Below are 15,194 nucleotides of genomic sequence, written 5' to 3' on the forward strand. Positions count from 1 at the left end.
AACCTTAAATGCATTTTTGTTTTCATGAACGATAGCCAATGTCGACTTTGTGGCTGTGATAACCAGGGAGAACTCTACAAGCACTTAGTGGAAACCAGGGAGAATGCTACAAGCACGCAGATGCAAAGTGAAAACATTATCTTATTGGGTATAGCTAGCTAACATAATGTCACAAAGCATGATGCACTAGTCAGTAAACTTTCATTCTGAAATAACTTTTTCAGAGTTAGTCAGATATTAGCTAAGAAAGACTTGAAATTGGCATGGGAGCTAATTGGCTAGCAAGGTACCAATTAGCTATAGCTAGCTAGCTAACTGCTTATCAAAGGTAGATAACTGGTTAATTTGACAAAAAAAGGTTTTACCAAACTATTTCTCAATGTTTCAAAATGACTGTAACTGGCTAATTAATTTGATTATGCTTTGTGATGCACCCGGGTTTATGCTGTTTTAGTCCACACAGCATGTCACCCTGTCACTTACAGTAGAACCTGATGTACAGTGAAACAAAATTGGCCCTGCTCTTTTGTCCTACTAGATCTGCAATGGAAAGGTTGTAGCACAGATAAAACAATGAGACGGACATTTCACCGAATGTATAAATGTGAAGCAACCGCTTGGCGTTTCCACTCACTACCACATATGCTGGTGAGAGGAAGCCCCGTGGCTGGCAGTGGGAGAAGATGGAACCAGATGGATTTTGGCCTACATTCTGCAAATGTTCTCATCGATGAAAGATTTGATCTCAATACAGTTTTCTTTTCCCAAAGCTAGAATCTGTTATGAACAGAGTGGACTAGCTTTTGTAGACTTTACCCTTTTCCAGGTTTCCAAAAATGGCATTGTTTAGTAGAAGTACAAGGGCAAATTGAGTTATTGCACACGCACACTTCACAGAGTAGGCATTTTCCTAATGGAAATATGCAAATACATGCTAAAACACGCCAATAGTATCTTGCTAGCTCGTGACTCATTTGACTCTGCCCCCCTCCTTGCTTGTTCTGCCCACTGTGACTCATTTGTTCCCATTGGAAATGACAGCCTGTGGTCTATCTTGTGTTAGTTATAAAGATCTTTGGTTCTAGCTAGTGTATCCCTCGGCTTCTGTTCTTTGACTCGTTGGATGTAGTTTATCGGGTCCCAGGCTCCCATGACTGTTATAATTATTTATTTACAACTTGCTTTTTTGCTTTAGCGTCATCTGTCATCTAAATTCAGCAAAAAATAAATGTCCCTTTTTCAGGACCCTGTCTTTCAAAGATAATTCGTAAAAATCCAAATAACTTCATAGATATTCGTTGTAAAGGGTTTAAACACTGTATCCCATGCTTGTTCAATGAACCATAAACAATTAATGAACATGCACCTGTGGAACGGTCGTTAAGACACTAACAGCTTACAGACAGTAGGCAATTAAGGTCACAGTTATGAAAATTTAGGACATTAAAGAGGCCTTTCTACTGACTCTGAAAAACACCAAAAGAAAGATGCCCAGGGGCCCTGCTCATCTGCGTGAATGTGTCTTGGGCATGCTGCAAGGAGGCATGAGGACTGCAGATGTTGCCAGGGAAATAAATTACAACGTCAGTACTGTGAAACGCCTAAGACAGCGCTACAGGGAGACAGGATGGACAGCTGATCGTCCTTGCAGTGGCAGACCACATTTAACAACACCTGCACAGGATTGGTACATCCGAACATCACACCTGCGGGACAGGTACAGGATGGTAACAACAACTGCCTGAGTTACACCAGGAACGCACAATCCCTCCATCAGTGCTCAGACTGTCCGCAATAGGCTGAGAGAGGCTGGACTGAGGGCTTGCAGGCCTGTTGTAAGGCAGGTCCTCACCAGACATCACCGGTAACAACGTCACCTATGGGCACAAACCCACCGTCGCTGGACCAGACAGGGCTGACAAAAAGTGCTCTTCACTGACGATTCACGGTTCTGTCTCACCAGGGGTGATGGTCGGATTCGCGTTTATCGTCAAAGGAATGAGCATTACACCGATGCCTGTACTCTGGAGGGGGATCGATTTCAAGATGGAGGGTCTGGGGCGGTGTCACAGCATCATCGGACTGAGCTTTTCGTCAGTGCAGGCAATCTCAACGCTGTGCCTTACAGGGAAGACATTCTTATACCCTTCCTGCAGGCTCATCCTGCAGGCTCATTCCAGCATGACAATGCCACCAGCCATACTGCTCGTTCTGTGCGTGATTTCCTGCAAGACAGGAATGTCAGTGTTCTGCCATGGCCTGCAAAGAGCCCGGATCTCAATCCCATTGAGCATGTCTGGGACAAGGTTGGATCTGAGGGTGAGGGCTAGGGCCATTTCCCCCTGAAATGTCCGGGAACTTGCAGGTGCCTTGGTTGAATACAGTTGCGGAGAGTCCATGAATCCTAGATTCAGATCATTCAGGCGAGAAAAAACATCACCCAGATAGGCCAGTCGTGTGAGAAACTCATCATCATGCAAGCAGTCAGACAAGTGAAAATGATGGTCAGTAAAGAAAACTTTCAGCTAAACATGTCAATACTCTGCCCCTTGATAACCAGCGCACTTCTTTTGTATGTTGTAAAAGCTTTACATGGTCGCTATCATTGCATAGTGCAGAAAATACATGACAGTTCAGGGGCCTTGATTTAACAAAGTTAGCCATTTTCACTGTTATGTCCAAAACGTTCCCTTGGCAGCAAGAGCCTCTCGGTGGATGTTGCAGTGTACCCAAGTGTCGGGAGTAACTGCTTGGACGCGCGTTACCACTCCACTATGTCTCCCTGTCATGGCATTTGCGCAACAAGTACAGATACCAACCTGAGCAGCAGCTACTTTTGGCTACATAAAAGTAGTTGGTGGAATTCCCGCGAGACTAACGGTTTATGTGATTGAATGTTAATTATTTTACTAGGCTACCTGTATTTGACATTGTGTTGTTATTTCGCTGAACACTAGATGGTTTAATTTTATTTTTGGCAGTGAAAGGAGGCTACTCAGGCGAGAGAAAAAAACTCTACCAAATGTATAGCCCATTTGGAAAATATAAATGTACTGTTTGAAAATGTGAAGAACAAAAAGTGAATGTGAGTCACATTTTTATTTGGCATACCCAAATCAAATGAACTGGCTCCGGGCACTTTTAACGAGGCATGTAAGACACATGTTAAAGGCTGCGTTTACATAGGCAGCCCAATTCGGATCTGCTTTTCCACTAGTTGGTTTTTTGACGGTTTAGATCTTTTCACAACAGCTCTTTTTCAGCTCATCTGATTGATTAAAATTGAATATGGCTGCCTGTCTAAATGCAGCCGAAGACAGCTGCTTCCCTTAGGCTGTTTGATCCCAGAAAGTGTTAATCATGTGGTATATGAAAAAAACAACATTCTGATTTCGGGCATTAACGCTGAGGTATTTACGGGCTCAATTAAATATTCAGGAACGGATTAAAGGAACAAAACTACTCAAAATGTCCAATGAACAAGACAAAATAATAAAATGTAAAATAATATATATATCACATTTGAAAGATTTATTTGTCCCAAAATGCGTTACAAGTATTATTCAATTATCATTTAAATTCACAGCAATGACATTTTCTCCAGTGTAACAAAGTCGGCACCATTTCGTCCCTGTAGCAAATAATCCGTTTGATTCAGTGGTTTGTCTGTAGTGGTGAAGCTAGTCGTTTAAATTCTATCACATTTTATGTTGTCTAAACATTTATGTACAATACACAACTGTACATAATTGTACAATAGCAACTCTAATCTACCCAATACATTGCATAGTATAGAAATAGAAGAAAAGGAGAATCCGGACCCAGAATGAATATTCAATCGTCAAAAATCTACTATCTACGCATAGTTTTAGTCTGGAATACTTTACATTTTTAATGATGGACTTGCATCTATAAAAGTGATTGTCTATTCATGAAAACATCAGCGATCTACATTAATAACACGCGAGGTACAATTTTCTTTGGTTTTAATATAGAATTTACAACACAGGGGCCTACTGCCAATTTGCCTTTCCCTAAGTCAATTGGATGTTTAAAAATGGTTCAAAGTGTAATTCCCTGAACATTGGTACATGTAACATCTCTTAGAAGAGCGGAGAAGCCCCCCAAAATCCTAAAAACACTCAATTCAAATGAGCTTAATCCATTGTTTTTGCATCATCAAACAGGTTTCACTAGTCCTATCCAAATTCTCAGACCATGATTCAAGTCTACAGCTCTGTCATATACAGTAGCTGCATAGGATCATCTAGGAACATAACATAAGGCAGCTGGTAGGAGGTATATTGCAATGGACTGTCCATGGCCCATGCTGCTTGGAGGATAGCATGCTTCTGTCTGGTGTAAACACATTATGGGTTACCTTGAGATTGTTTTCTTCTGAGAGTGAAAGCACTTCTGCTGATGGTCTGGAGTATTTGAACACACACTTCCACCATATTAGTGAATCAGATATGGTCATTGGCACATTGAAAAATGGCAGACATACACAAGCACCATGTGCTGCCACATCCTGGTTGTACAATCTACTATGTGTGGATCTCAAGTGTGTGTGTGTGTGTGTGTGTGTGTGTGTGTGTGTGTGTGTGTGTTTATGCGTTGAGCTTTTCTGCCTCGTCCGGTGTCCTGACAGTGGTCAACTCCTCATGTGAGCCCTCCTCACCGGGCAGCTGAGAGAGAGATAAATGGAAAGAGAAAAATATGTAGTGGATGATTTATTTAGACCATGTTTTCACCTTATCGAGTCATACAAATGCAAGTATACCTGTTTCCTAACTAATTTCAAGACATTCCTAAATCTGTATATTTTTTTTAATCAATAGAATCGTCAATTGCTGATTATACATGCATTGACCATGTGAAATGGCACCACCTGGTGTTCTGAGGGTGACTGCTTTGCTTATGAAGAAAAGCAGTTATTTGAGTTCAGTAACCAAATGCAAGCATGACACCCTGTGGCCACATATCATATTGCATAACATTGGGCCCAACTGCATGCCATCGTTGGCAATCTTTAACCCTTCATGGGCCTGAATGGCCCTGCACTCTCACACAAACACTATGTACAAATCAGTGAGTCCTGTGTGTCCATTCATCCATACAAAGTGACTGGGTGTAGTAGCTAAACTTACCTCCCAGTAGATGCCATCCTCAAAACAGATGGTGTCAGGAGGAGCACCATAGATTGGCAGCTTCAGAATAAAACCTACAAGAAAAAGGACATGATAAAATTACACACAGACACAAGGGACAATATACAGGGACAAAAGAGCATAGTTCTAATATCACCATGCATTTGTGAAACAAACCAGTCAAGACAATGACTATATGTGCTTACAACACGTAGGTAATATTTAAATCCCCCTTATCCTCTAGCAAGACCCTCTACATACCGGTGATAAGACCGCCCAGGAGGGCAATGCCGAGGGTCACAGCCAGGGAGATGGCCTGTCGTATGCCCTGGAACGAGGCCTCCACATCACCAGACTGGATGTCAGGGAACACATCAGCCATCCTGCATCACAGAGAGTAGGGAGTGTTGAATGAAACTGTTGTGTGAATGCACGCTTTGACGGGAGTCTGTCTGTTGCGCAATAGTGGGAGCTTCACCATAAAACCAGTAGAGGGCACACTTTCCCAACTTGTAAAAAAAAGGCAGACTAACCCATCTCCATAGACTTCCTTGGTTGCCAGAGCAGCAGTAACTGCTCCAACGATGGCTCCCAGGACTCCAGGCATGCCGTGCAGGTTGTGGACGCCACATGTGTCCTGTATCTTCAGCTTTTGTTCCAGGATAGGCTGAGAGGACAGGGGTGGAAAGTTGCCAGTGCCATGAGTGTGGGCGTTTGTGTCTATGTACCCTAGCACCCTCATGTCCTTCAAAAGGTGCCATATACACATGTGTGGATGTGTTTCTCAACATGACTGTTTATGTTGTAAGTAGATACTCTTGTTCTGTTGGCATCATTAACAGTCATATCCTACTGATACCCCTTGAGAGGACATTCTGGGCTTTTCAATGATTTCTCATGTGGGAGTGTGACCTGGATAACTTTCTCTTTGTTTGTCAAAATGGCTGCCAACACAATTATCACATTTTATGTGTGTGTAATTGTGTAATTATCATTTTTTTGTGAGTTTGATATTCAATTGCTTATAGTAAGTAAATATCTCAGGAATAGTTTGGTGAGTTTTCAGAGCAGTGCACTAATTTCTCAAATAATAGCTTAATAATGTCCACTGTAAAACAAATGTACCTACTGTACTCATTTACTGTAATGTTAATTGTTTTATTTTTCTGTAAAAAGTTTTTTTTTCACCCCAAACACTTCTTATGTAATATAATTGATTTTTAATTGCAGATATGTTTTATTGCTAGGTCTCAGGAGGATAATACATTTTCATTTCCATACACTTCTGTCCTATATCCTGTCTTACTAATGGCAGGTTGGTCTTACCGAGAGGAACTTGAAGCCCAGCACAGAGATGGTTCCAGCCAGGAAGCCCACAATCATGGAGCCAAAAGGAGTGAGCATCATTTCACCAGCAGTCCCAACAGCAACCCCCCCGGCAAGGGCAGCGTTCTGGATGTGCACCTAAAGAGAGGAGAGAGATGTTTTTTAAATGCTGTTCAAAATGGTTGATTGTCAGAGTCCAGTCATACGTTTATTTTAATTATCACTGTTCTCAAATTTTGCACGGTACCAATGTCAAGGAACGAGAAGGTAGGATGAATGATGTAATACTTGAATAATAAAAAAATCCCAACCAATGCAGCATTGTGTGACAATTTGGTATCGCCATCATGCAAAATGGGAGTGTGCGAGTGTGTAGAGTTCAAATCAAATTTTATTGGTCACATGCACATATTTAGCAGATGTTATTGCGGGTGTAGTGTAAATCTTGTCAGATTGCAGACAGATTTGATGATATGCTGCGGACACACTACCCTTTCACCAACTATGAGATAATCTGAGCTGATTCGAACGGTACTACTATCACCAGGTCATGTGCTTATGTTCACTGACTCCCTCCATTGAATAGAAAAGACAACTTCAGATTGATTGCCATCTAGACAGGAATGTACCGTCTTGATTTCAGAACGAGATGTAGATGACAGCCATGTCCTCAAGGGACATAGCAACTAGATATTTTGTCTGGCTCACATGACTGTATACTCTAAAGGTAGATAATAACTATGGTGTGATGCTTCAGCGTGCATTTTTGGGGGATGGTTTCCAATTCTTAAATCGTATCTTGTGAGAAAGTTTGAGGATTCATAGTTTGATAGTTTAGAATATATCAATCAAATCTAAACTAGAAAAGTATATTTACTGAAGAAAATGTGTGTGCTTGTTTTAAAGTATTTATGTTTTCGAAATAAGTTACAGAAGTGGTAGTGATGGTAGTGACTGGTTATAGTTGAAAACGTGGGTAGATGAAAAGATTGATTGATTGGTAGGATAGCCTGAACACGTGAAAGTTGACTTGGTGTCTAGCTTGAACGGTTCAAGAGTTACTGTTGGTGAGCTAAACGCTATCAAAACGTTTTTCAAGCAATCTATGTTGGTGCAGTCTGCACATTTGGAAGTTTCATGTTAATATCTTAAATCATTGAAGCGCTAGAGCGAATGGAGTAAATATAACAATAATGATAATAATGTAAGAAATCTAGAGTTGTGTTAAACTTTCACCAAGCACGTCTGACTACAGCTGTTGACAAGAGTTGAAATACCTGTCTGTATATGCAAACATACTGCATGATGCTTCAGAGTTTGCCAATAAGGATTTAATCCCAAAGGAGTCATGATTCATTCCAAATATTTACTTACATGTATAACATCTAATAGGGTTACAGTATATCTAGTAGGCCTATGACGCAAAATACAGTTGAACCAGATTGTATTGACAACAAACACAGGGAGAAATCTTCCTTCCCCTACCATGCCTAGTCCCTAACTCCCACTTGAAATGATCTGGGAAGACCACTTTAAGCCCCTCATTTCCACTGCATAGTCCCTGTAGAATCCTACTTCTCCCTACTTTGTCTCCCCAAGTCTGCATCACCTGTCTAGCCCTATACTACTTTTAGGGACCTGATTTTCCTCTTAAGTCCCCACACTGTACTAGCCCCCTTACCATATCGAGCTTGCCATCATGAGCCACAACGGCAGACAGGCCGTAGGTGGCCAGGGTGCAGGCAGCCAGGGAATAGTAGGTGTTCATAGCCGTGCGGTGCTGGTCGTCTCCGTGGGCCGTCACAGCAGAGTTGAAGCTTGGCCAGAACATCCACAGGTAGATGGTGCCTGAGCAGTCAGTGAAAAAATAAGTATTAGCATACCGGTATGTAATATAGTCCTTTAGTTTAGCAAGCTTACAGGTAAGGTTTTTTTCCTGGGGAGGTGGATGTACTCTTAATTATGACACAGATTCCCATACATTGGCATGCATTGTATGTACAGTCAAAACATAACTGGCGTCTTCAGAAAATGAAGGTTAAGTTGTCCGACTTGTTGATGGTGGCTATTTGTATCTAATGTACAGCCTTCCCGCTTACAACGAGCAGGAGGTATTCTTACCAATCATGGCGAAGAGGTCAGAGTGGTAGACAGAGCAGTTCTTGTGTTTGCTCTTGTCCAGGTTGGGGCGGTAGAGAACACGAGCCACCATCAGGCCAAAGTAAGCTCCAAAGGTGTGAATGGTCATGGAGCCACCAGCATCCTTGGCCTAAAGGTGGAAATTATCTAATTTAAGGGGTGTAAAAAGCTTCGTCTTAAAGTACATTATTCAAGAGTGATGAGAAAGCCTAATAGGAGAGTAGGCATAATAGTACGTAAAAAAGCAGTTTTACTGTAGGTTTGTATACAGACATATACAGGAAGACATGAATTGTACATTTAATGGTACACCTAAACACACACACACACACTCACTCACCCCCAGAACAGTAAGCACAATGAACTCATTGACTGCGAACAGGGTGACTTCAATCACAGACATGACCAGCAGCTGGACTGGACTGGTCTTCCCCAGGACCGCCCCAAACGAGATGAGCACTGAGCCTGTGCAGAAGTCAGCGTTGATCATACTGCAGGAGGGACAAACAACTCTTAATGATAGGGTTTATTATGGGATGCACTACAGTATACACTTACACCCGTATGATATGCCATGTATACACATCACATGTATCTGCTGGTGTGTTGTGTTTATTGTAGTAATGAAATGTAGGTTAGTGTGTGCATGAGCCCTACCTCTCTATTCCGACGTGGATCTTGCCCCCATGCATGCCGTGGAAGAAGCCCTGCATGAGAGTTGCCCACTGCAGAGCGAAGGCCGCAATGAGGAAGTTGAAGCCCACACTGCTAAATCCATAACGTTGCAGGAACGTCATGAGGAAACCAAAGCCAATGAAGATCATCACGTGCACATCCTGAAAGCCTGAACAAAGGAAGAGAACACATTATAGATTATTTTATTGCGTTGGATGCACATTGTCACTATTCAACTGCCTGTGTGGTCAGTCTCGTAAACACATTAACAATCCCCTTCTTATGGTTTGGTGAGAAAGACTATTTATTTTATGACAGTAGTATAGCAGTATCTTTCTAAGTTGGTGACTTCTCCACAAAACACCAACAATCCCTTTTAGTCAACATTTTGTGATTTAAATTGAGTGGGACAGGGGGCTTTGGGAACCTCAGTTGGCCTACATAGAAGGACACAGAGAAGTTACCCTGTGCCTGATAGCTCCATTCAACCTGCTTTCTGGCCTTGTTAACCCAGCCTACTACACCTCCCAATGCCCACTAGACGTATTCATCCACATGGCACTGGGGAGTAGGGACAATATCTCTTGGTCGTTGCCTGGCAACTGATCATTGGCATGGAGGATATTTCCACTGCCCAACTCCCCATTGGCAGGTTGGCCCAAATACTCCCCCTAGAAGGACGCCTACAGAGAGGTGAGAAAATGGAACATGCACACACACGGGCAACACCAGTGAGTAGGTAAATAAATTATACAAAAATTGCACACATTGACATTTATTGTAAAAGACCTAAAGGTAATCAATTACCTGCGCTCATGAGACAACATACAGACCAGTTTTAACTTAATGACTACCTTACAGTTCTCTTAATTCTGACTGTATCTTTCAATCAAGAGATCATTTGCTTTCTAGACATGTGTCAAGTGGAGCAGCCATAATTCTAAGGGAGATGGTAGGCTTCTACTACATGTTGACATACCATAGCAAATCTCTTATCTCATAGCAATGAGGTCAACCTACACACCCAGACAATATAGAGCAGCAGAGGGAGAATTATATTGTGACATTTGGTCGTCTCAATTTTATTCACGGGACTTCCTATTGCTGCACAACACTTATCATGGGGCTAATAGTAAAGACATGTATTTTAACAGTAAACATGTGTTACCTTTTAATGTGGCATGAACACATCCAGTGATAATGTTTTCACTTATCAAACAAGTCACCTTTAAAAGTAGGCTACCTGCACATCCACTCCAAAATAATTCATGATCCAAACACTGCCCTGTGCACCCGCCATTTGATGAAGGGATGGATACATCTGTTACAAAACACCGAAAAGTCTAATGATATTTGGTGATTGTCATTAAGCCTACACTCTTGTAGCCTGAATTAAATGATGCATATTGCTGACAAATGGGGACGCAAATACAGTTGTGTCTGTCCCGAGCTCATCCGCAGGGGAAATTGAGAGCCCAGTTGAAACAATGTTGCAAGTTCGCTAAAGGGTTGGACCCAGTCGATACCATGTTGCAAGTTTGCTAGCGAAATCTCATGGCAATATGGAAAGATGAATGCGGTTGAAAGAACCTGAACCAACTATCACTGGTTTAAACCATGACAGAGAGGTGGGGGTGTTCCTTTAATTTGGAATAAGCTTTTATTTTAATATGTATAAATGTAATATATTTTAGTAGTACAAAATTGTATTTTAAACCAATAGGAGAATGGTTAAATTAGAGTCCCCCCAAAGTGACTTTTGTTGCAGTTAGGGGAGGTCATGTCTCAATCGGGGGCCGAGCCCCCCTCCTAATTTGTTTTACCACACCTTAAACGTTTGAAGTTCCGAACAGGACATGATCAATGAGAGTAGTCAGATGTGCACCTGTTACTGTATGTGAGTTTCATTCTTGAAGGTGATCTTCCATTCAGCAGTGAAGCTGACGGGTTAAAGATCTGAAATAATTATTTCTAATGGACTTTTAGTGCTTCCTCTTTCAAATTTACCCAACCTTGAACAGGTTTCTACTTTGTCGAAATCAGTGTACTCAATCACTCAATAGCTTGAGGCAAGAGCATAAATAGTGAGCCTGGCATAACATGCATCAGCAGCTTCACCTGCTTAAGGGAAGGTCCAATCTGCATGTGCTCAATTGATTGAAAGCTCAAAAGAGTCACAGACTTCAACCTCAAAGATGAATTGAATTCAAAGTCAAACGGACATGATCCAACTCTCAGAGATTCATGTAATTAAACTCCCAAAGTTTCCCATGACTCCCGTAGCCTGGTCAACCACACTGACCACAGTGGTCAGTATGATTGACCAGGCTATGACTCCCCAGCCTTAACAAGGGAAAACTGGAAACCATGCTACTAGCCAAAGTGGCTGATAACTCAACTTGGTTCCTTAATTACCTTTTTGTGCCACACAGTCTTTTTCTTTTGCTTTCTCACTCTCCCTAACTCTCTTTCTGTGTATATCAGTCATCCATATGACAAGCTTTGCTGGCATGACAATAAACACAAATCAGCCTGCCAAAGCAAACTTTTCCTTCTCTCTTAAAACAATCACTCTCTCCCTCCTAACCCTCCCTCCCACCTTCTGTTCCCCACTCAACTTTTTCCCTTCACGTTCCTCCCCCCGGTGCCCCTTCCTCACGCAGAAGCCCCTATCCCCCTGGCCGTTCACTAATTAGACAGTGATGGGGGGAATGTGAAAATTAAACATTCCTCCTACACATTCTCATGTCTGTATATCAGACATTCCCATACTCTTTCTACCCTGGGGCTTACCTGCACCCATCCACCTGCATGACACAGTATAGGGACAGTATTGGGAAAGCCTCAAGGTGTGGTGACAGGTAGGACTAGTTGCACACAGGAACTTTCAACAAGGCTAAGAATTGGACACACCCAATACCTCCACCACCTCCCCCCAACAGTCTTCCATTGCATTTCATTACTGATCTGTTAAGGTGGAACAGCAACGTTCAGAGGAAGAAAAGTATACCTTTGCCCTTGGTGACTGATTGGACACCCACTACAACAGACATGCTATAACCTATTCAGAGACCACATTTCCTTCCCTCTTGCTGTTCAAAGTAGCCTATGAGTTAGAGGGTTTTGACGCTAATCAAAAAAACATTGACAGAAAGATCTGAGATACTAAACGGTTAAATCAAAGGACAGAAATCACTCCCCATGCCGGATTTGTTTCCATATTGACATTGGAGAACTTAACTCTCCCTCTCCTCCCACTTGACAAAGAGCTTCTAGTTTCCAGTTATTTTCAGTGGACCGCAGACAGACGGAATGCAATCACTTAAGCACATTGTCTGTTTTCAGGTCTCCGTATGTCTCCAATATGTACTGTGTTGACTGTTGATGTATATTGTACACCACAACACAAAGCAAAACGGAGCATATCAGGTATAAAACTGACAATGAGAATGATGTATTTGATACATCAGTGAACTGGAGTGCTCTGTCACAGAAAGTAAAACAAGTTCACCCAAAAACATTTGGCAACCAAACCCTCTTCTAATTAGGAAACAAATTAACCATTTGTTGCTTTGCTGCTTGCAGCCAAATGTCAAAGCAAAAGAGGGAAAACTCACATTGAACACTGAGGAGCTCAGGGGTCGTAGGGGAGAGTGGGGTAAGTTGATACATTTTTTACATTCAGCATTACTCCGTCAAGGGAAATATAGTATTCTTTCTAACAAAATTATTAACATATATTTCAGGATGTTGTGTATCCCTGGAAATAATCTGAATTCATGTAAACATTACATTTCTGAAAACATAGCTTGGTCTATGTGGTCTCTTGGCACAACTTACCCCGGGACAGGGTAAGTTAAGCCACCTACAAATTTCTGTACTGAATGAAATATTACCACAACCTTTATTTCCCAAACAAATTTAAACACAGTCACAATCGCTTTTTTGTATTTTAATAATTTCAAGCATCTTTTAACACAGGCTTAACGCCTAACAAACACTTTTAACATAGGCCAGGCTCTGTTTCCTCAACTTGCAATAGGCTCAACCATTGGCCTAACTTACCCCATGGCCATTCCCTCAACTTACCAAAGGACAAACATTTTGACTATATTAGCCCACACAGCTACAAGGATGCATTATGACTTTTCCATGTGGTTTATTCCTTCACATAACCCATGACCTCTTCCTAAATATTTGGTCATATTATTCATTTTATGGTTTCCTAGAAACAAGGGTGGCTCAACTTACCCCTTTGGCTCATCTTACCCCACTCTGCCCTATATATCAAAGGGTCTCGGAGTGGGAATGCTAATCTACAGCATTGAGCACAGATCAAACGTAAAACAGAGTTGCTTTGCCCCTCTACAAACCCTTACAAACAGCTCACCTCAATTTCTCATGACCATTCCCACCCACCTCCAATCTCCTCCACAAAACCATATTGTAAGTACGTAACATCCCAAAGAAAGCCAGATGGGGTAGACTCCCTAGGTGGGAAGACAATATCCCAACACAGCACTGGAGCAAGACGTGGCATAACACAAAAGGAAAATAAATTATTTCTGATTTAGTCGTCAGATTCGTTTGAGCTTCAGACAACTTTTCTGTCATGTTCATTGTCTTGACATACATGTATGGCATGAATGACACAAGACACTTGCCTAAACAACCAACATATCTGCTTCTGCTACCATGCAAGTCTCAGACACATTGACAAAGCATAACAAAGAAGGATAAGAACAATCCTTTCATTTCTATAGATGGACTCCACATCCCCCATCCTCTCCACCCTCACAAGGAAATAGTTACCTTTATCCACAGATTTAGGGTCAGATCATCATACTACCTAATCATAACCATAACCATTAAAAGGATGAAAATGTATCTGACTCTGTATCAGTGGTTAGGGATGTCTACTTCCCCACCTGTCTCGTTACCCCAACCCTACCCCTCTCGCTGCGGTCACTCACTGGGGTAGCGGTAGTAAAAGTCGTTGTCGTAGTTGGAAGAGCCATTGGCGATTTCCTTGTGCCAGAGCTTGGCGTCTGTCTCATCGTCGTACTGCACCAGAGTGCCGAAGAGGATGATGATGATCACCTCCAGGATGATGCAGGCCATGGGCAGCTTCAGCCGCAAGTTAGTTGCCGAATTCGTCATGGCTGTGGGGTTACCTGTGTGTTCTCCTGGTTCTGCACTATGGCCTTAGGGGTGAATGGTTAAAAGTTCAACTCAGCTCCAGAGTGGGGAACACAGCAACATACACTAACACTCACAAGCACTGGTGGCTGCAGTGATGCGATGGGAGAGTGGGAGTGCAGGGAGTGAGGACTCAAGCTGACACATGGTCTGACTTAATTAGTGCGTTTTGGTTGCAAATGTTCATGCCCACCACCTTTCTGTATGCCTCCAATCATAGGCTGCAAGACAACCTCAGCTCCTCCCCTTCACTATTGCTGCTGTTAAGGTGGTCTGAAATGAGGTAGGACTCCTTAAAATTATCAGTTACTCCTCTAGATTCATAGAGAAGAAAAATGACCCATTAAAAACTATTTTCATGGGGTTACCGTTCATATTGAAATCATTTAAAAAAAAAAGCTTTTTCCTACATTATCTACGGTAAAACATTAGGTTAATGGTTCAAGGCCCATGGTGAACTAAAAAACAGATACATGCAGAGAGTCAGGCTTGCACATGCATAGGATCTAACATATTGCTGTCTCTCCGTTATGCCATTGACTCCTCAAAGTCATACAAAAAGTAAAATAAAAACAAAATATCTTGGGATCAGAATAGTTTGTGCAACCAGGTGTGATAACGTGCCAAGACACACACACACACACACACACACACACACACACACACACACACACACACACACACACACACACACACACACACACA

General features: G+C 42.0%; 1 protein-coding gene across 1 annotated transcript; it reads right to left on the reverse strand.

The window, feature by feature from the left end:
* Nucleotides 1-3,516: 3,516 nt before the first annotated feature.
* On the reverse strand, nt 3,517-14,646 carry LOC112222958 (ammonium transporter Rh type B). The gene is made up of 10 exons (XM_024385846.2): nt 14,264-14,646; nt 9,273-9,459; nt 8,956-9,106; nt 8,598-8,745; nt 8,158-8,324; nt 6,477-6,614; nt 5,684-5,817; nt 5,412-5,533; nt 5,151-5,224; nt 3,517-4,688 (listed from the first exon to the last, which is right to left on the reverse strand). Exons 1-10 carry the CDS (start codon nt 14,448-14,450, stop codon nt 4,611-4,613), a joined length of 1,386 nt encoding a protein of 461 aa, XP_024241614.1. The 5' UTR covers nt 14,451-14,646; the 3' UTR covers nt 3,517-4,610.
* Nucleotides 14,647-15,194: the final 548 nt, after the last annotated feature.

This window comes from Oncorhynchus tshawytscha, linkage group LG23 (genome assembly GCF_018296145.1).
Source record: "Oncorhynchus tshawytscha isolate Ot180627B linkage group LG23, Otsh_v2.0, whole genome shotgun sequence".
Lineage (NCBI taxonomy): Eukaryota > Metazoa > Chordata > Actinopteri > Salmoniformes > Salmonidae > Oncorhynchus > Oncorhynchus tshawytscha.

What these genes read in the sequence shown, in the direction of transcription:
- LOC112222958 (XM_024385846.2), bottom strand. Translation starts at nt 14,450, where the DNA reads ATGACGAATTCGGCAACTAACTTGCGGCTGAAGCTGCCCATGGCCTGC. An exon ending in CTTTTACTACCGCTACCCCA is followed by an intron (nt 9,460 to 14,263) that starts GTGAGTGACCGC and finishes TCCTTTGTTCAG; the next exon opens with GCTTTCAGGATGTGCACGTG. An exon ending in TGGGCTTCAAGTTCCTCTCG is followed by an intron (nt 5,818 to 6,476) that starts GTAAGACCAACC and finishes CTGTCCTCTCAG; the next exon opens with CCTATCCTGGAACAAAAGCT.